The sequence below is a fragment of the Rutilus rutilus genome (genome assembly GCF_951802725.1).
Source record: "Rutilus rutilus genome assembly, chromosome: 6".
NCBI classification, from domain to species: domain Eukaryota; kingdom Metazoa; phylum Chordata; class Actinopteri; order Cypriniformes; family Leuciscidae; genus Rutilus; species Rutilus rutilus.
Genome location: NC_140214.1, coordinates 24,658,563 through 24,681,470, shown reverse-complemented (window position 1 = coordinate 24,681,470; position 22,908 = coordinate 24,658,563). Strand labels below are relative to the sequence as shown.

Here is a 22,908-nt window from a genome sequence, read left to right as displayed (position 1 = left end):
AGTCGCCTTAAATTCACGCCAGCATTGCAAGTCAATGTTAATAACCAAATATTTCAATTCAATAAAATAATAAAATCTTTTTTCCCCCTGTAAATTTTCTGTTGACCCCTGTAATTGACTGGGTGTATTGTTTTTACCTACAAAATAGAAAATTAATTTAAAAAAACCTGTGTCTCCATGTGAGCTACTAAAAATAACGACAGCACAATCTGTTACCGTGTTTAGAGTACAGCAGGCATATGTCAGTTTTCCTTTTGAAAGATAGCAAGAGAAAAACTATTATTACAATGAACCACATGTGATTTTTTGTGAAACTAGAGCATCTTCCGATCACCAACGCCTTCATGAAACGCCTCCAAACGTGAGCGCGTTAAACCTGCCAGTGATTTTGTTGCCTTTGGTTTTGCTTCCGTTTCAACACAACATCTGCCTTCAACGCTAATGCCAAGAGTGTCTCCACAGAATGGTATACGTTTCTTAGGTTAGAAACTCAGCGTAATCGTTATTGCGAATGAAGGAGAAGTGGACAAATTGTCTGGAGGTATTTGAGATAATGAGAGACACTGAGATTACCAAATACATATACTCACATTACCCACATTTCCAACTACATTTACACTTTCAGCGCGAGTACTCTCTTTAAGGTAATGTGTGTGAAGAATATCCAGTGGTAAGTAAATAACCTCTGGTTTTCTGAGCCCATTAGCATGTGTTAACCTGCCAAACATTAGCCTGGGTTGGATTCACACACTTCTTTAGCATGAGATGAGGTCAGTGGTTAGTCGTGGCCTCGTGTGTGGCGTTCAGCAAACTGAGAGGGTTTATCACACCGGCACAGCCCAGTAATCCCCCCTTTCAAGCCAGCACCTCTCCCAAAAGGAACACGCATGATAAGAGAGTGATCAAATGTCATGCCATGCGCCACACTCGAGCGTCGGAGGAAGCCCTCTGATAGGCCGGCCCGGAGGCACATCCAGGGTAATTACAGACGCCGCGGTTACGCTGTCCCGACGAGCTGCAAACCCCCACTTCCTCTTTCACGCTCTCCTCAGAGACAATCTCCGGTTAAATATTAGTCTGTCTGCCATTTAAACAGTTCAGCTATGTTTTAAGCTGACACAGGAAAGCGTCCGGCCACAATTATCTCTATGACTATAGCCATCATTATGTTGACACAGAACGAGCTGCGAGAGAGGGTACGGAACCTGTTCCTGCTGCTATTTTGCTGCGTCCTTGCGTTTGCGCTATAGGGCCCGCATGATGAAGGGACGAGTGACCGTGACTGGAGACTGCAAAACAATTACACTTTACACAACCACTGGCTGCAGGTTTATGCAAGCGAATTCTTGGAAGTACATGTTGGACACCGTGGTTGCTGACAGCAGATTAGATGTATAGTAAACAGCTAAATGGCCTTGATGGAAATGACGTACATAACTGCTTTTCCAACTGCTAGCACAGTGCGTGTTTTCAGACCTTAATGCGAATGATTGGGGCAAAATAAAGCTTTAAATTTCCTGTTCGCCTATGTTATTTACTTTTTTGTGGTTATTCGAAGCAGGTTTTCATAAATCTAACCATTCATGTAGCGTGGATGTTCTGAAAAGTCTAAAAAAATGACCTTTACTTTTAAGTCTATACCTTTTTATATTGGAAAAATCCATATGTGCAGTATATTGGCTGTGGCCATGTTTCAAAACTTTTAGCAGTCATGGCCACTTTACTAATTGATACATTCACATTTTACAGAGCGTCTCCTCTCTGCTTTTCACTGAGTTCAGCAGTCTGGTCTTTCAGTTCTGTAAAGTGAAGGGAATCTGAGCTTGTTTGGTGAGGATAAATGTCCCTGTGAAACTTCACATCGACACATATAGACGGTGCCTTCTGGATTCAAAGGAGCTGTTACAAAAGCTGAAAAAACATAGATGGCCACACTCAAATTCTTGATATTAACAGATTTTATAATCAGACCCTCATCTTATGTACTGTTACACAATTCTATAAATGTTATATTGTGCATATACAAGAAGCATTACATTGGTTTCGCTTCATATACTACCAGAAAATCACATGAGGTTTCATGAATATGAATTGCTTTGTGCAAGGTGTACAGGCAGTAGGTTTTTGAACATCACAGATGGCGTGTCACATCTCGCTAATGAAAAGATATACACTCAGTACACGTTTCAGAGCAGATTTCAATGGTATAACTGAGTGTCATTAATGTAGGAAGTCATTGAACAGCGCTAAGGACACAATAATGAGAAGGTACAACAACAAGCAAAGATCTCAGCCATTAAAAGCCTCTAAGAAAATTATGAATGCTGCTTGTCTGGAATATTTTCCAAGGCCTATTTAAAACCAACATTTAGCAGAAAAAAGCAGGGCAAAGGTATTTTGTAGACTTAGCTCTTGACTTCACAAAGGATATATAAATATTTGTGCTATTATTATTAGAGTAATACTTCACACAAAAATGAAAATGATGTCTTCTTTTACCTACCCTCATGTCTATAGAAAACTTTAGTGTTACACGGAAGAAAGGAAATCACACAAGTTAGAAACGACATTAGGGTGAGTAAACTCTGACAGAACTTACATTTTTTTCCCTTTAAGCAATAAAGTGAAAACCTTTCGTGCTTGTTTGTTTTTTACAATTAAACATGAATTTATAACTTTCTTCTTTTTTTTTCTCTCTCTTTGGAAAAAAACGTGGTGCTTAATAACACAATGAGTGTACGTGATTTACATCTTATAAAAATATCTTTGCAACAAAGTATGGAATAAAAAGTTAAGGCTTAAAACTCCCACTCTCCACACACACTGATTAAAAAGTCACTACAAAGCTTTCTCTTCTGTCAAGAAACTCAAACTTCCCACACACGACACCTGCATTTAACAAACATAAAATTAACTGCAACATGTTAACATCCCCACGCAGGTTTTGCTCTTGCACACACCTGCCATCTCAGTGTGAAGTTTTTAAGAAAATGTTTTACTGTCCATGCTGTGTCAATTAATGAAGGCCTTGGCACTGTTACACCAATCCAGCAATGTTGAACACCGTTCCAGCATCTGAAGCACACGATATAGGCTGAACAGCTATCATACAGCACGCCTGAGGCGATAGTGAATTAACGAGCAGACTCAAGGACACAACAGCAGTATGTTAAGGAGGACAGTGCTTATTGATATACATGTACAGCATTAACGAATGAAACAAAAAAACCCTACAGCTACTTTCAACCCTATGTTTTATGTCATGCGATTTTTGTTTTCACCAACAAATATTACAGACTAGTGTGAAGGATTTTTTATTTATGGGCTTTTTTTTTGGAGCACGTGCACATCTTCAAATGGAGAAGCTCATCTTTTGTTTGCATATTCAATATATATGTTATGATATTCAATATTTAGGCATTCCTGTAGCTCAAACGGCAAGATCATGGGTTCAGATCCCGGGGAATGCATGCACTGAAATAATATATATTTAAAGTTTTAAACATTTCCATCATCCAGTTATGAGAATGCCACTTAGTCAGATGTAGGACGTTAGCAAGATCTATATTCCCTTACAATCCTTTGAAAATGGTTCAGTGTATGTTAATAACAGCACAAAACATGCCAAAACATCTGAATAATTCATTACAATCATTCATATTCATGCAAGCATTTACCAATGTAAAGCCATCTAAATTCACCTCTGGGAACAGACTCTTTATCTAGCTCTTTCTCTGGAGTTGTGTACTCAAGGTGCCTGAATCAGTGCGGGAAAGTTCCGCCCACACCATGTCTCCCTGCAGAGATACGTGCACATAACAAATTGCCATTAATTGCGGGACGGCAGCCGTCTGTCCCCAGCCACCATTGATTTCCTGCCTGCTCCGGCTGGCCCACATGGGCATGAGGGACTGAGTAGGCTGCCTGTGTTTTTTTAAGGGTCTTAGCAGAGTGGAAGAGGAAGAGAGAGCAAAGACTTTCAAACCTAACTGTGCAACAATACCTGGAGCTCAACTAGGGGGTACAGCCTGTCAAGAACGTTTTCAATGCGTTGGGAATACTGTATTCTATTCAGACTCTACTAACTATAATATAGTATGGAGTATATAAGAGAGTATGGGCCCTATTTTAACGATATAAGCGCATGGTCTAAAGCGCAGGGCGCAAGTTCACTTAGGGCGTGTCCGAATCCACTTTTGCAAGTTTAACGATGGGAAAAATGGTCGGCTTGGTCTAAATGGGTTGTAATGGGTGTGTTTTGGGATTTACATGCATTAAACCAATCAGAGTCTCATCTCCCATTCCCTTTAAATGCCAGTTGCGCTCGCGCCATGGCAGATTCTCTATTTAAATGACCGAATTTGATAGTGGAAAGACCAAAGCCGTCTCCAGAGCGCAAACGGAACTGCTCGTGCGCGAGGTTAAAGTGCGCAAACAGACCATCTACGGGACAAGCCGGATTCCACCATATCTTTATGTACACAATAATAATACTTTACATTGTAATCCTTTTATTTTAAATATTTGGCATGTTTGTGTGCTGCTGTGCGTCCCTGTGTGTTTAATAAGCAGAATCTACGCGCGTTGTGGACCCGCCTATAGGTGCACATTACTAACGCGCTCTTTAAAGGGACACTGTGGAGAAATTGTGTTTTTGTCAAACATCCCCTAGAGTCACTGTGGAATAATACCCACTGTCGTAAATACCCCTCCACCCCCCTACCTCCCACCCTGTACACCGGTACCTGCGTCGGGCATGGAACAGGCACACATAGACTCCGAAGACATGATTATTGCAATTTATCATAATAGTTTGCAAATTGTGCTCGTTTATTTACAACCTCTACGTTAGGCTTATTTATGTCCTGATATTTATGTGAGATATTGAAAACTTTTCTCATGATAATCGCAAGAATCAACGTCAACAGCGTCGTCTGATATCCCTCAGGACTACGTGATAAATACACCTCACAACACCTGAGTTCAGCTGGCAAACTAGTGAGGCAAGCTAGGCAATAAAACATAATGCAAAAAACACGTAAGGGAAACGAGTGTTTGTTAGCAAGTCTGTTAACAGCTCTGATAATCGAAAGCTAGCTAGACATATGTGGAAATTATTGGACTGGTCTAATTATCAGCAATGGATGAATGAACAGCATGAAAAAAAAAAAAAGACATACTACAAGCAAGCGCTACAACATAGAATGCAAACAAGTTTACAAATAAGAGATTTATTTACTGGCCACTTCATGCGTTTTCTCAGATCGGATAGCTATCTGATTTATCAAAACGATTTACACCTGGTCACATAAATGTGTTTTTGCGAAACGGATTTAAATCCGATCTTCAATTCTCGCGCTATATGCAGATTTAATGGAGTGCACATCACCGAAAGCAACAGATATGAGCTGCATTTTATTGATCATCAGCTAAAATTTCGAAATCAAAGACCGCAATAAGAGAGAGCAGCAACAGCCCTGGTAAGATCATTTCGTTTCTTTACTTTTAATGATGACGATTGTGTGTTAAGCGTCTGCGACTTACTTTTTACTATTTGCGATAGTTTGCACGTTGGCTTGATGAATCGATGCTCAGCTGCGGTGATGCGTGTTCCAGTAGCGTCGTCATATCTGGCAATAACATATAGCCTATAACACGCTCTCACACGTTTTTTTATTTATTTATTTTTAGCATTTTTGGGAGGAGTACAATTTACATATGTGGTTTCAACAACCAGATGCATTTACACTTGTCCAGTTTCGTCTGGAATGCGTCTCAGACCTCCTCCTGAAGTGGTTTGAGCGATCGGATTCAAATCCGTCTCGAATGCGTTTCGGAGGGTTTTCACGATTGGATAGCTATCCGATCTGAGAAAACGCATGAAGTGGCCAGGTGTAAACAGCCCCCATGACAAAAACATACGCACGAAAGCCGAAAACAAACGCTGGTTGGCCTCTCACATCCATAGACAGTATATAAACGCTCATGTCCAAATTTGAGGAAGTGGTGGGGGAAGTGACGTATGCCGTAAAGCAGTCGAATTTTGTACTTCTTTTTGTGCTCGGGTTACTACCCGAACCCCGAAGTTACATAGTGCCAGTAAAAGCGATACAGACCCCGTCAGGCTATGGCAGACGTGTCATTCAACCTATTGTAAGTCGATGTACCATCAGAAGGGTCTTGGAAATATATTATGAAGGTTGAAAAGCTACACAGTGTTCCTTTAAATAACCAAAAAAAATATTGCGCCATTGACTTTAGACCAGGTTTGGTCAATGGCGCAGTCTATATCTGTTGCCTCAAAATAGCAACGTGCCAACAATGCGCCAGAACACACCTCATTTTCAGACCAGCACGCCCATGCATTTGCTATTTAAACAATGTAGCGCAGGACGTGAAAATGATAACTGCGTCGGACTGAAACTAAAAACACTTGCATCGCGCTTGGTGCTGCATTGCGCCGGGTGTAAGATATACCCGGCCCTATAACTCTTAAAGAGCGCACCATACAATTCTAGAGAAATGTGAGTTTTCTGTTTGGTCACAGCCATGCCATAAAGAAATATTTTATTGGCTCTGGCGTGAAAAAAAAAACATGGACAAACCTGCTCAAAGCCGACAGTTGAACCCTACTAAACACCTTTGAGAGAAATTGGAACAGTGAGCCAGACACCATCAACCCATCATCCAATGTCAGACTCAGTACCTGACATCAATAATAGCCATATGTCAAAGTAGTCTATGTCATAATATCTATGTTCACACATCAACAGAACATGGTTGTCAGTCCTGGTTGGAGTGCTATGTATTGTTAGGTTCACATAAGGTTTGGTTATGAAAGAGACTGATAACTGCATTCTATAAGCATACTGACAGTCTAAATAAAATTGCTATACCCACTTAGTATATTAAGTATATTAAATTAAGTATATTAAACAACATTGTGTCAACTGTGATCAGACCTTCTGATTTGATCAAAGTTGCCATCTATGGCTATTGTTAGAATAGAAGAGTAGCTTCATTTTGGTTATTTGATCATACAGGCAGTATTCAATACACTCTTGTAAACTGTTGTATGAAAAGGACTATTAAAGAGTCAAAACTGTTAGTAAATACGTTTGTCAATCCCAAACTCTGCATAAAGGTAGATTTTGGCTGGGGGTGGGGGACTAAAACCGGTTGATAAATACGGTTGCCAATCCCCAACACTGCATGAAAGTAGATTTTGGGAGTAAAACCTGTTAGTAAATATGATTGTCAATCCCCAACATTGTGAGAATGTAGCTTTTGAGAGTGAAACCGGTAAGTAAATATGGTTGTCAATTCCAAACACTGAATGTATGAACACAGCTTTTGAGTCAAACCTGTTAGTAATTACTCTTATCAGTATTCATCATCGGTGAATAAATAGAATAAATAAAATACATGAATAAATACCAGTTGATAAATACAGTTGTCAATATCAAACACTGATTGTGTGAATATGCTGTATTCACACAGTTTATTCCACTGAGTTTTATGAAACCTTACATGAGAATATCTGCCAAGAGGATCAGACCAGACTATAAAGAACACAATGTGTTCACATCCACCGTTATAAACGCTAACTTAATTGGACAAAGCACTATGTAATTAGAGGCTAATTAGGAGATGTGGATCTCATCTGCTCTAGCATCCCAGTTTTATGCTGCAGATATTAAGTCTCGTAGCCTGGAGTGGTGTATTTTAAAGCTTAGGTATGATAAGCTCCTGTCTGAGCTACGACAATGATTGAATGTGCTTCAAACAGCAGGGGATGGGCTTATTTCTCATGCAGGAAGCGAGCAAGTTCTGTCTCTGCACTTCACTCCGATCCATAACCAACCGGCTAAATCAGTAGTGGGGAAAGTGGGTATAGCTGCGGAGCTTTGTCAGGAGCAGCCCAGACAGTGTTATGATGAATGTGTCAGCGAGAGGGAGATGTATTTTTCCGCACACGGAAATCTGGCTCACCTCCTTTCTCGCTAACTTTAAAATTCATCATGACTCTGCAGGGGCATAATGAACTCCATCAAAAAATCAGCCGGCATTAACATCATCTCCAACCAGCTGATCCGACGGCTCAGGATACCACTCATGTGAGCTCAAGAACACGAGTAATAGGCAATCAACCTCGCATAAAAGAACAATAGCAGCCATCATTCATTCTCATGTACAATTAGCATAGCGCTGACTGAGTGATGGCCCCTTAGCCCTCCGGCACTCTGACATGCCACTTCCTGGCTGCCTGCCTGCAATGGCACCATGGAGGAAGAGCGTGACACTGTGCGAAGTTTCTCACACAGAAATTACTTAAAAGGCTAATTGGGCCTGGAGGTTCTGATAAATCAGAGATCCCAACACCCATCAGCTCTACAAGTCTCGTTTGCCATTTGATGGCTACGATCTGACCACGCGACCTTCTTGTATGGATCTGAGGACCACTGGACTCTTAGATCATCAGAGACGAGGAATAAGAGAGAAGTGCCACTAACTGTCATGCAAAGCCATTCCCGAGGCTCATTCCAAGTCACTGTGGTGACAATTCCCAAGGGAGTCGCATCTTGAGACAGAAGGGAAAAATAAAACATTTACATATGCAATGCATCTCATTAATTATAATTAAATGAAAGTGCTGCCTGCTTGCTCGGTGCTCCTGTTAGCACTAGGTAAATTAGTTATTCGGCGCACATATACACAGGCGGCTATTTTCATATCTATCGTGACAATGGCTGGGTTGTCCGGATGCTATTGATGCAGCGCGGCCTCGACGGACGTCGCATCTTAGAGTGGCTCAGGAGAACAGGATATTAAAAAAAAGTCCCCTATGTTCTAATGACAGCACTGCGCGGAGACACGGAGAACATGTTGACACTGAGGGGTTTTCTTTATCCTGACTGTGAGAGAGAATGAAAGAGAGAGAGTGTTTCTGTGCAGTCATTCCAACACGTGGAGAGCAATATGAGTTCTATTTACTGAAATATGGCCTCATCTCGCCGCAGTAGTGTAAGATTCCAGGAATTATTAGCTAGGGTTCGCTGTTGACATGGGCGCAGTATCCAGTGAGGTGTGTTAGATGTAACATGACTCTCAGTCTTCTGCAGAAAAACAGCTGAACTAGAATGATCATATTCCAGGAAGAGCATAAGTACTGATTTTATAATAGACTGGGAAGAGTTTTAATTTAGAGTAGCATGGCAAAAATGCGGGTTTAGGTGATCAGTACATTTGATATACCAGCCAATAGTGGGTGAATTTTGAACAATATAGAATTGTTTAGTAGTTTTTGTTCATGACAATCCACCTATGCTTTTATGTCTATTTGTTTATTGATTCTCTAAGAAAAAAGTTCACAGATTGTAATAACGCGAAGGCTAGATACAATAGAATGAAATATTAAATCTTTATTAACTTTACGGTATTCAACCCAACATAATACTTTTTTAAAAATCATTCCATTTTATTTGCTTTGTTCAGAGACTTTAAAATCATAAATGGCAAATCATGGGAGACCTCCTGGGAAAACTGCTGGAAGAGGTGCTAGTGAAGCCAGCAGGGGGTGCTCACCCTGTGGTCTGTGTGGGTCCTAACACCCCAGTAGTGATTGGGACACCACACTGTCAAAAAAAGTATGTCCTTCGGATGAGACGTTAAACTTAGTTCCTGACTCTCTGTTGTCATTAAACATTCCATGTCCTTTGAAAAAGAGAAGGGGTGTAACTCCTGGATTTGTCCATTGGCCTCTGTCCATCATCATGGCCTCCTAATCATCCCCATGTATACTGATTGGCTTCATCACTCTAGTTGCGTCCCAAATGACACACTATACACTATGTACTTATGCACTATGTATATCCGTGTAATGTATGAATTTTATATGGCTATTTTGTCATTCACCGTCGGAGTCTGATAGCCCCTCCCCTTCCGTTGCGTAATTAAAGCTGTGACAGTTGAGTACATGAAGTACCCAACATTCCACACTTCGTTTTTTTCAGGTTAATTAAGTGCATCATCGTTCATTTAAAGTTTACTTTTTCTATTAGGAATTGTCTGTGTGAACACACTACTTGCACTATTTATACTAAAAAGCACAGAATAGTGCATAAGTACGTGAATTGGGACGCACCTTCAGTCTCCTGTCCACCAATAAGCTAGTGTGTGGTAGGCATTCTGGTCGTCACATCATCCAGGTAGATGCAGCACATTAGTGGTGGTTGAGGAGATTCTCCCCTCCCATATGTAAAATGCTTTGAGTCAGTACCAAAAAAAAAGCGCTATATAAAAGTAACAAAGTATTTTTATCATTTGCTTTCAGAAATTCTTTATGAAATTGACGCTCTGTTCGAAAAGCTGCGCAGACGCCTCGCCGTTGCCATGGTGACGTCTGATAGGACTCAAACCCTGTACTCTGCCTCTCTGCCTCTCTTCTTCTTTCTTTTTTCTTTATTAATTCTATTTCCATTTCTAGCTCCACTAATCAAGGACTGCCAGTAAGCCCAGAACAAACAGATGTTACCGATTAATTTTCCCATCACTTGAATTAGAAAGTAAATTAAAACAAAAAGATTTTCTGCCGGAGTTCAATAAACAACTCATGCCTGATTCATTTTTTTTCTTTTCACCTCCTGTCAAGAACAAATGTTACACTGCTAACAAGGCAGATGCATGGCTGCCTAATGCATGGTTGTTGGTTTTCCAGTGTTTTTTGTTTTTTTTTAAGCCACCAGAATGTGGCTCATTATGGCTGGTGTTAGTGTGTGCATATGTGTATGAGTGTGTGTCAGTGAGCTGTTTCACAAGCTGGAAAGACTTGCATTATTGTTAGCAGTGCCCAGTGCTGGTGCTTTCATATGCTTATGACCTTTCAGGGATTTTTGCCAAGGTTTCAGTTTCTATGATGTTGTACAAAAGACTCTGCTCTGCTGATACTTTGCAATGCAGTGTGCGCTTCCCACACAAACATACCACCCAAATCCTATCACGAGTGAATGTGGAGCCTATGGCATTCTCCATGTTGATTTTCTGTTTTCTGTAAATATACCTTGTCCAGGCCAAAGGTCTTGGTGAGGGCAAAGCCCCAGCCCTGCTCGAAGGCCCTGCGGATCATGGCTGCACTGGTTGTGGGTGGAGCGCTGGCCAGCCCAAACGGGTTAGGAAACGTAATCCCGCACATCTCCACGCTGATGTCCACTGTATCGATCTCGCAGTGGAACAGGGGCAGTTTAGGAGTGGTGCTTACTGTGTTACCATGAAGGGACTGCAGAGAAAACACACACATTTAAACCATTACTTTTTGTGCTTGTCACACACAAAAAATAAACACATGCATTACACAAAAAAAATACAAATAAATACAAATCGACATCCTAAGGGAATAATAGCACATCTTTAATAATTAGTAATACTACTGAACAGTTTTCCCATTAATATGGTTATTTTAGAATTTATGTGTTTAAAGGAATGTTCTAAATTAAAATTATATTTGAGTTGAAATGCATGCTTCTGTTTATATATACAGCAATGAGTCAAAAACAGCCTTCAGCCAGTTACTGCATTCAATAACATACATTTATTATTATTATTAATAATAATAGTAACATATAATAATATAAAATTGTTTTTAATTATTAATAACAATTTCAGCTTTCACACCACATTTTTTGTTGTTGTTGACAATTTCTCACAAGTTGTCACTAAGGCAGAGAGACTTGCTGAGCCTGTACTGAGTGTCATCACTCTAGTTTGTTTGTGACAGGAAATTTATTGTGTTACAACTGCCTCCGGTATTACCTACTAGCAAAAAAGCTACAAACCCAGACAAACAAGTACACTACGCCAGAAAACATCTCATTCCAGTGAAGATCCATATACAAAGCCCTAAAACCAAAAACACCCACAACAAAATGTGATCTCATCTTCCAATGATTTACGTGATCTTGAACCGCTGAACCCATTAGCAAATATTTGAACAGCTCTTTCTCTGTAGTCCAAAATTACAGAATGGTTTTGGAGAGGGGGAGGGGATTTGCCGAACAAACACTTCAGTGTGACTTCCTCTGGCCACAGTTACATTAGTGATTAACCTCTGCATGAACCTTCTCTTTATGCTGCTACTTAGGTCTGTGTGCAAAATCGCAGAAAATAGTCTTCTAGGAAAACGAATGAAGAAACTTCTACTGTTTGAGTGTTGAAGCCAAAAAGCACTCTGAGAAAAAAAAAAGTCCCCATGGAATAATGCCCTCGCTATAAAAACAGTGAGCGTAAAACTTTGAGTGCTACGCTAATACTGAAAATTGCTGGCACTGACACATAATGTGAAGCAGGCTCTCAGAGCTACACAACTGTGGCCAAACACTAAGTATGTTGTGTAAGACGTCCAAATGCAGAATGAGATGGATTGGCTTATTGAGTGGAGAGCCCACCTGGATGTACTTGTGGATGTGCCAGGAAGCTTGTTTGCCATCGTTGACAGACTCCACGGTGGTGTTGGCCAAGCCGGCGATGTCTCCGCCGGCAAACACCCAGGGTTCACTGGTCTGCATGGTTTCGCAGTTCACCTTAGGTGTCCCCCATCCGTTCAGCTTAACTGGTTCCAGGGCCTTCTTCACTGTTCCAGCACACAATGTTGCAAAGATCAGAGTGGTTAGAGAGTTGTAAACTATACATTTTCATTGAGTTTTCATATACAATGTCAAGGAAAGGTATTTCAAATAAATAAATAAATGATCAACAGTTCAAAAGTTTAGTCAATAGGATTGTATTATTTTTGAAAGTAATCATTACTTTCATTCAGCAAGAACATTTATAGACATGTATTCACAAAAGAAGCAGATGATGGCACTTTGGTAGACTGAATGTTACACAAACACAGCATTCAAACGATGCGCTGTTGCTTTCCAACCTATGTTCGATGTATTTCAGCTTTCAGATACATCAAAGGTCTTTTTAATGGATGTATGTAGTTATTTTTCTTCACAGTCACACAGGTGACCTTGCAGAGTAAACATATACTATAGTTCCACTAAGTTATGTTTAACAACCATAAACTGTCATAATACTTTGTTTAATTGAATCATTAAAATAAAAACATAGCAAACTTCTTTAAATGTTTTGCTCAAAAAATTGGAACTGTTGTCTTTCAAATAAATCCAATTTGTTCTAATATTTTATATCAAATGCATTTTATTTATTTGTTGACATGTTTCATATTGATAATTCCTTTTTTTTTTTTTTTAAATAGTCAATAGGTTAGTTGCATGCATGCATGAACCATGATTTGCTATTCACTAGTCAGCTGTAGGAAGCAGAGTGCAACAGTGGAGTTTCGGAAGTAAAAAATCCAATTTATTTTCTCCACAGGGGGATTTGAATGGTAATTTATAAACCTTTAAAGACAAACCTAATGTAAGCTGTGAGTTTTTTTTTTATATTTTTGACAGCAGAAACCTTGGTGAAAAAACATTATCCATGACTCTGCAGAGAAAGTTCCACTAATCGGAGAATTGTAACAAATTGCGTCAAAAGAACACTTTAGTGCCCACCCACTCCCATGAAGCACTGTGAATGATGTACAGTAACACCTACGCTCTAAAACTACTTAAATATTAGTGTACATATATGCATATTTTTACAATAAACTTATTGTTTATATACACAATCAACAACTTTAAAGCTGCAGTCCGCAGTTTTACCTCTTTGTCGCCACCTCTGTTCGAAATCTGCAATTGCATTTATTCGCGGAATTATCAACTTTACGTAGGTTGTGCCTCGGCACTGCGCGGACAGAATGTGCGGAATGTCAGTCACCGCACGGGGTTGGATACTGTCATTCGGAATCAAGTTAGTAACATCTACTTTTGTTCTGACCAACTAAGGGAAAAAAAAGCATTGCAGTAAATCGCGCTGATTAAATCTAACGATCGCTTATCATTATCAAACCATGCAAATTATACTTTGTTCTCAAATTGTTAATGTTAACAACATCAGCATTGCGTGACTACATTTAATGCCCTTCCGATATATATCCTTGTTTTTCGCATGGGCCCAGTTTGCAGTCTCTTTTTTTCTATAGCCACAGAAGTCTTTTGTATTTTGCATTTTACAACGGGTGAATCTCCAGTTGTCACTGGTGATTGTCGTTTGAACTTTTCTGGATTCGCCATCAAATTGATAAGTTTAATTATATCAAGTGCTGTGAGAAAAGGCTATACAGTAAATCTCCATCTCCAACATCCTCACTCGCAATATAGCCTACTAGCCAAGACACCTTCTTTATGTGTACAGATGTGACGTAATGACGCAAAAAGACATGCTTGACTTTCCCACAGAAATCCACCAGTACCACTGGAGTTAAAAACATTATTACAGGCTTACCGTTTTGAATCGAGCTAAGGCAAGCAGATAGTTTTGAACACTGGCTTGTTATGTACTTGCTCAAACATTTATTTTGGATAATTTTTAACCCAAAAAAGTTATGGACTGCAGTTTTAAATCAACAGTTTTATATTTCTTTTAATTTTAAGTCGATTATGTCAATGCTTTGCAATGCTTCGTGGGATTGTAGTTCTTTCCCTCATTAAAGCAGTTAAGTACACTGCCAGCCAACATGTCCATGTGGGGCCAACAAGGTTTTTTGTGTGGAGCCCTTCTTTGCCCCATTATTAGGGGCTTTCGCACTGCAGGAACTAGGAACGATTTTAGTTCTAGCAACTCCTTTTAGGGGAACTAAATTTGCTCCTGCTTCAGATTAGGGTCTAAAACATCACTATCCACCTTATTCCTGACAAGCTTACTGCGTGTTGAATTATGGGTGGTACTTCCAGTTTGGGGAACTTCCGTTCAAAAAGACGAATCATTTCAAATCATAAGGTTGCCCTACAAATAAAGCTGATCCATCAGTTTGACTCAATGAGCTGTCAGTTTTTATTTTCAGACATCATGAGAATAACGTAACACTTGGTATTTTAACGTGACATGTTATAACAAGAATATCTATGGCAAAGAGCTCTTTTCAGTTGCTGCATTCTTTTCCTCATGTTTTTTTTTTCCCTTAGCATTCCAAGTATGAAAAACGACAACATATACTGCACCTTAGTGGTTAGCACGTCTTAAACCAGATGCTACCTAGTAGATTGCGTTGGTCATTATGGAAATAAACTGACTGCATCTGTGTTCTTTAATTTGCGCGTCGTCAGTAGATCACACACAGAACGTACCTCTCCCATTGGTGCTGTTTTGAAATTGCGCTCTCATGCTAATTCGCCCTGTTTAGTAAATCTGCCCCTTCGTCTCTTAGCCTCACTTTTTGCTCTTTCAATCACATAAATTATGCGTTTACATTCCATCTCCGTCACAAAACCCACAACACACAAAAATGCAGCTCCAATCACGGCATCCTCCATCCACTGGTTTACGACATTTGTAAATGCCGCGCTTAAAGACGCTGTCGGCCGCTTTACTTCCTGTGTGAATGCAACCAAGAAAATGGCCCGGGGGGCAGTGGAGTTAGTTCTCGGGGAACTATCCTAGTGTCTAGTTCCTAGAACTGAGTTCCTAGAACTACCCAGTGTGAAAGCCCCTATTATCACCCATTTGGGACCCAAGTGGGCCCATATAATGAACATCTAATACCCCTTTTCCACCAACAAGAACCAGGTGCTGGTTCGGAGCTAGAGCTAGTGCCGGTTCGGAGTTGGTTCGACTGACGAGCCTCCAAAGAACCGGTTTGCTTTTCCACAGGCTAAAGAGTCAACGCAGAGCCAGGTCTTACGTCACAGCTACGTCTCATCTTTCTCAGCAACGTTAGCGCGGCGGCGCCAAACACAAACACATCATCAACAATGGCGCACGTTGCTTTGCTATTGATGTTCATGGCTTTGCGGACCTACATCGGCATCCAAACACGGCGGATCGGCTCGCCATTATTTGTACAGACGGAGATTACAAGCGAGAGTAACGGCATGTACATAACATTTATTTTTAACAATAAGATGCCGACTTTAGCCTTAGATTTATATTTTAGATCGCGTCCATCGTGTTTAGCTGCTGTTAGCTCGATTAGCTGCTATTTGAAAATGGCGGTCACAAGTTTCTCTTCAGTCTTGTTGGCCACGGTAACCCCGCCCCCAGCCTCTGACGCAAGCGGTTCTTTCTTGGCTCCGTTCTAGACCCTGCAATGATTTGGTGCTACTTAAGAACCAGTTTTACTGGTTCGGAGCTGGTGCTTTGGCGGTGGAAAAACAAAGAACCGATTTGAAACTAGGCTCTGGCTCCGAACCAGCACCAGCTCTGCCTTGGTGGAAAAGGGGTATCACTGGGCCCCACTTAGAGCCCACTATGGACCCAACATGGCCCCTATGGGCTAACATATTTGGGGCCTATGTGGAGCCGATGGACATGTTTTTAGGCCCCATTTGGGTTGCCCATGGAGGGCCCAAGTGACAGTCCATCAAAGACCCAAATGGGTACCACATGGAAATGTTGGCAGGGCTGTGTTGTACCTTTGTGTTTTTGTTTGATTTTAAATTACTTAATTTCTTTAAATCAAACTTTGTCATGTTGCGATTCACCTTGTAGCTGGTTGGTTTTGGTTCAATGCTTTATTAAAGACTTATTTTAAAATCCCGACGGGCAAAATTAATGGGAAAAATACTTCCGGAACCAAGGTCACTAAAAAAAGGTGACTGTCACTGTTGCACTATATTAGGGAGAGGGACATTCTCATTCTAAAAATAATTTGATTGGACAAAAATCTGTGCAGGATGAGTCATCAATATGTTGGTCTATTTCCAAGAAAATAACTCTGCATACAAGCATATCCATGTTTTCAAAGCTAGTAGACGTCGATTCAAAGCCACAAAACTTTGATTTTGATTGTTTGGGCTCTATAAGTGTCCAAATACTTTTTGGTGCCACTGAGGACACATAACTGTTCACTTAGTGAGTGCTGGATATTGTTTAAGCTGAAAAATGAAGACATGTCTTTGATGGAGGAAGAAATGACAGTCCCTCTGGATTCCTGCATGAGACAAGCAGAGGAATTTGTAACCCTGACGGCCCTGTTGATGCTTTGCTGTGGCTGTTATTGTTGAGTATATTTTCCCTTTTATTTTTTTCAAGACCAATCCCCTAGTCCCTCCGTCAGCTCTCCTCGCCTGACGCTCCAGTGATCATGAAGACTGCCGGCCTCATCACTTTCAAAAAAAAAAAAAAAAACATCCTCACACCCTCCTGTTTGTTTCCCTCCTCCCCCATCCCCCTCTGTCTCATGCACACACGCGCGGGCTGTGGAGTGTGACAAATCTAAGAGACTCCTGAGATCTTCCCTTTAAATGAAATGGCCTCCTCTCAGAATCCAGTAGTACTCTCCAGAGAAACTTCTCATACAACTGCTCATTGCTAAGCTCCATTAGAACATAGGCAGGAGAGATGCTGACAGAAAGAAATGCAACAGCTTAGAGGACACAAAGCCACTTTGGATGGACGAAAGGGGGGGAACAGGATGCATTACTGAAAATGCACACATATGAATTAAAGTCATTCTTATTTTTGTATGTAATATTAGTGCTTATTATAAATGATTTATCTGTGCACATCATTATATATATATTTTTTTTAATTCATGTGCCCTGGTAATCTTTCATCAAAATAACGTTCCCTCCCTCTTAAAGCAACATCTCTTCTCTTCTCTGATGATGTGTTTTCTGACACGAGGGACAACCTGTTACTCACATGACATCAGAGCAATAGTAAACCATCCAATCAATTCCTGATGGACAAGTCCCACCCCACATTTTTTCTTGTTCGAGAAGCCGTTTCACTCGCATATATGTCACAATAGGGAAGAAAATACAATTGTAACTTACGTTATGCCCACTTTCATTTATTGTTGTTGCTAAAAAATAATGTGAAACATTGGCAAAAAGATGTTTGTGTGGGGGAGAGTTCTGCACTTTTATCATGTCTTGACTCCTGCATTGTTGGGGGGTTAATTTCATATATGTTACATGTGCAGCAGCAGTTGCATGCTCACAGCAATGTGAATGTATTGGCAGTAGCAAGTTTCAGTTCTTTGAAGTTAACATATGATAATCCATATATTTTTCTCTAGTGTAGTGTACTGAAGTGTTCCTTTTTTTAATGATTTATAGTTATAGGTCGTCTGCCTTTCTCCCCACCCAAAAAATTAACGTTTTCTCTAAAGTAAAAATTATTATTAATGTTATTATTATTTTATGCAGCCCTACAAGTATATGCCTACAATGCACAACAGACATGGTGTTCTTTATATATATATATATATATATATATATATATATACTTATTTATGTATTATATTATTTATTATATTATTTATTACAGGCATTCTCTGTCTACAAATCGTGCCTGGAATTCAGACCGGCCAACTCTGAGACCCAGGCCCGGATACGTGCCCAAGGTTCCCACCACTCCTTTCAGGGACCAGGTGGTGAACCTGCAAGTGCTGCCCTCGGAGGAGGCAAACTCAGCCCTTGCTTTGCTCTGTCCCGTTCGCACTTTGCGCCTATATGTGAACCGAACGCAGAGCTTCAGGACCTCAGACCAGCTCTTTGTCTGTTATGGAGGCCAGCAGAAGGGAAAGGCTGTCTCTAAGCAGAGGTTGGCCCACTGGATAGTGGATGCCATCATCTTGGCGTACCAAACCCAGGGTGAGTCGTGCCCCCTGGGGGTGAGAGGTCACTCTACAAGGAGTGTTGCTTCCTCCTGGGCGCTGGCACACGGCGCCTCGCTGGCTTGTATATGTAGAGCTGCGGGCTAGGCGACACCCAACATGTTTGCCAGATTTTACAATCTTCGTGTAGATTGTAAGACTGGATACGAGCACCTATCTCGCTCCTTAGGTGAGTCCCCTAGCTAGCGAACTCTGCTGGGGTTCTTCCTATACCCTGCGGTAGACAGACGTGGCGGAGACATCTGACACCAGGCCTAACACTCGTAAGAACACCAGTGGTTGATCCCTGTGCTAGGCTAGGAGCCCATATGCTGTGATCCCTACAGCGATCCCATATTAGTATTCTTCCACAGTACTTCAGTCTTCCCTGTCGGCGAGCCCCTGTCTTTCCCTTGGCAGAGCCCCCTTTGCCAGCATTGACTCCCCCCAACTAGGCCGGAGCTACCCCAGAGACCTTCCATATGTAGCACTGCCCTAATGGCCGGTCCATATGTGTGACTTTCACATGAAACCTCCCTACGGGTAGGATGTGGTCTCCGTAGCGCTCCTTTCTGCTTGGAAAAGGCATGCTTTCCCAGTGTTATACAATAGTCTCACTTAGTGGGTCAGAAGGAACAGCAGTGATCGACCTTCTCTGCATAAAGCCCTGTCCCATATTCAGGTGGCTTACGCAGAGCGCTGGAAGGGGCAGCACCATTAACATGTGGAAAATTCATTACATGGACTTATCCACCGGGAAGTACAACACATGGAAAGAAGTCTCTGCGGTAGGTCCTCCCTGAAGAGGGAGGAACTTCTACAAGCACATTAACTGGCGGCAAGAGAAGGCACTCTGCCTAGGGGAAGTAAGACCAGTAAGACCAGAAAGAGATCCAATGAAGGAATAAGGCATGGGTTAGAAGGATTTCAGCATCTGAGAAAATCTGATTCATGATGTGCCAGTACGGCAGCCACATACACTTGCAAGGTAGAAGGGTAGGAAGGAAAGCACTGACCAAAGTGCGAATCTCTGTGGGTTCTCTGTCAGTTTGTGAACAGACTACACTTAAAAGCATATAGCCGTCTCGTAGCCCGGCACTCCTGGCTCTGGCTTGAGTGATAGTATCTATCACCGCTGGTGATTTGCCAGGTCTACCACGTCCCGTCCAAGGCCCAGACGTGGAGGTTCAAGAGGGTGGGTGTAGTTGTCAAATTGTGCCCCATCCCTGAAAAAGGAGGTCCTTCCTCAGGGGATTTCACCAAGGAGCGACTATCGTAAGGAGCATGAGCTCCGAGAACCAAGTCTGCGAGGGCCAGTAAGGTGCAACCAACAAGATTCTCTGTCCTCCCTGACTTTGCACAATGTCTGTGCAATCAGGCTCACTGGGGGAACCGCATATTTGCGTAGGCCCCAGGGCCAGCTGTGTGCCAGCACGTCCATGCAGAGGGGGCCTTGGTCAGGGAATACCACAGCAGGCAATAGTTCCTGGAAAGCGAACAGGTCTACCTGAGCTTCGCTGAATTTACTCCAAATCAGCTGGACCGCTTATCACTTGTTGTGAGAGCTCGTCTGCTGCGCTATTGAGTTCGCCTAGGATATGAGTGGCCCGCAGCGACTTCAGACTGCCGCTGTCAGTGTAGTTCGTCCAGACTAACATATGCTTGTCCTGGATCAATAGTCAAAACCTCCACAGGGCCAGCAATATCGCCAGCAACTCGAGGCAGTTGATGTTCCACTGCAGTTGAGGTCCTATCCTGGAGCCCAATGCTGCGTGACCATTGCTCAAGGCACCCCAGCCAGTCTTGGACAACAACACGCGTGGACACTTTTTCTAAGGGAGCCCCTGCCTGTAGAAATGCAAGGTCTGTCCAAGGGCTCAATAAGCGATGACAAATCAGCTTGATGATCATGCGATGTGTGCCACTACACCATGCCCATCTCGGGACTCGAGTCTGTAGCCAATACTGAAGCGGTCTCATATGCAACAACCTGAGTTGAGTTAACAGTTCACTGGAGGGGAAAAATAATAAATGAATAATGACTTTGTTTTAGTAATATTTCTATACCATTTGTTAATATTTTGAATGAGCTTTATTTTAATATTTTATTTTAAGTTTTAGTAAGTTTAAAATATGCTTTTTATATTTCTATTTAGCTTTAATTTATTTCAGTTTTAGTCATTTTAGTACTTGAACTTAAGGCGAGACACGGCAGGCAAAAACATCGATTTTTCATGCAGTGGTCAGTTTTGAGATTTTGGCCGAGTTTACTCCTTCAATGTGTATTCTTTCAAGCTGCTGTAAAGAAAACGCTGAAAATATACATTACGATGTTTATTTTATTACATTTTGTTTACTTGCGGCAGTAAGTTTCTCCCGAATTTACCAGGAAGTTAGTATTCCAACGCGACATGCCGAGCTCCGTCTGTTCACTGAAGTCTGTCATGTCCGGGATCGTTGTAAAGCTCTGAGTCTCCTGCACAACGCTATGTAAACCAAATATGGGCATTTCCTTTCTATCAGTAACCAATCGTGAATGTCCAAAGGGGGATTTAAAGCTAACGACGAAATCTCATTTAGAACTATTAAATCTTTAACTGCCATTTTCGCAAAATTATTTTTTTGCGTTTTTTGTCATTCTCCAGTAGAAACATCTCAGCCTATGTAGCACCTGTGTACACCAAACTTTCCAGTTATACACTTAGCAGTATTCTGAAGATCTGTTCAGAGGGATTTGTTAATAAATCATTCCTGGCCTGATTTATGTGACATTTTAATTTAAAAAAAATTGTGAAAATCGATATTTTAAGGCTATGGACAGTATATTTTGATTTCCTAGTTAATGAAAGCATATATCCTGAAATCCCTCTGAACATCTTTTTCCATCTTGTGTGTAATCAAAATGAAAAAATAATTTTGCTTCTGGCTTTATCATATTTTCAGATATATCTACTGAAAAAATATGCAAAATTGCACATATTTAATGAGATAATACCTAATTTGCATAATTAAACATACAAATTTCAAAAACTTGTAAAACATTTTTTTTATGAACTTGTGTAAGTAATGAACTGAGGAAGTTTCATGGTGATATCTATTATTTTAAAATTTTACCCTATTCACCTGTAGTGTCTCGCCTTAAACTTGTTTTATTTATGTTAGTTGCAAAGGCAACATTTCCAATTTTCGCTTGTTTAAGTTACATTTTTTCATAAAATATTTGTATTTTATTTTATTTCAATTAACGAAAAAACAACAACAAAAAAAAACACATTTAATAATATTAGCTTTAATTACCGATAACAACACTGGTCTTGGTTCTTCAAAAATTCACCTTTTGAGTTCCACAACATCATAAAGGTTTGTAACGAATAAGGGGAAAAAAAATATGACAGGATCTAGTTTTTTGGTGAACTACATAATTGTATGTCTCAAAACTGCTTTGCTCTGAGATCTAGAGGCCTGAATACAAACAACATCATGCTTCATCATGTCCACAGTGGTAAAAGTAGCCAGTCAGCTGCTCATCCCGCTGGCCAGTGGTGACCTAATCACAGACCAGCTTGCCCACCCAAGATTGCAGGGGGTGAATTTCTTGCTATCTCAGCTTTTCTCTAACGCTGCAATGCAAACCTCTTCTGTCGGCTCCACCGGCCATTGAAGTGGATAAGTAATTCATATCTTGGGCAAGGTGCAGGGAGTGAGTGGCATTTATAAGCTCGCTATCTCTGAGCTTCGAGTCGGTGATGAAACGACTCTCCGCTCAGAGACATTACAGTGTTTAGGATGGATGACAGGTTCGCCAGAGAGCAACAACATTGGGACAACAAAACGCTAAGTAAAGAAAAAAAAATATGAGGAGGTGAAAAATAGCAGGATTAATGTGTGCCGAAAAATAAACACAATGATATACAGCGGGGTACAAAAGTCTGAGGCCACATGTGGGATTAAAAACCAATTTAAACCTGGAAATAAACAGGTTTAGGATCTTAAAAAATATAAAGCAAATTAACATTAAATGCTTAAGATTTTGCACTATTTATAGATCACTCATCAAATAAGAAAATATGTGACACTGATAATGTGTCTCTGGATCAGTAAAGCAAAAGGGGGATAAACCAGATACTAAGACATTCTGAAATTTATGGTCAATTTTCAATTAAACTTTTCGCTCAAATTATGTTATATACTGTATATGTTAT

At 40.8% G+C, this 22,908-nt stretch overlaps 1 protein-coding gene across 1 annotated transcript in view; it reads right to left on the bottom strand.

The window, feature by feature from the left end:
* dpydb (dihydropyrimidine dehydrogenase b) overlaps nucleotides 1–22,908 on the bottom strand; it is a 137,871-nt gene that overhangs the window by 53,600 nt on the left and 61,363 nt on the right. Inside the window, exons 12-13 of the mRNA XM_084411657.1 lie at nucleotides 12,441–12,625; nucleotides 11,060–11,275 (exon numbers count right to left, since the gene is read on the bottom strand). Of these exons, the coding sequence (XP_084267783.1) occupies nucleotides 11,060–11,275; nucleotides 12,441–12,625 (401 nt within the window). The remainder of the gene's footprint in view (nucleotides 1–11,059; nucleotides 11,276–12,440; nucleotides 12,626–22,908) is intronic.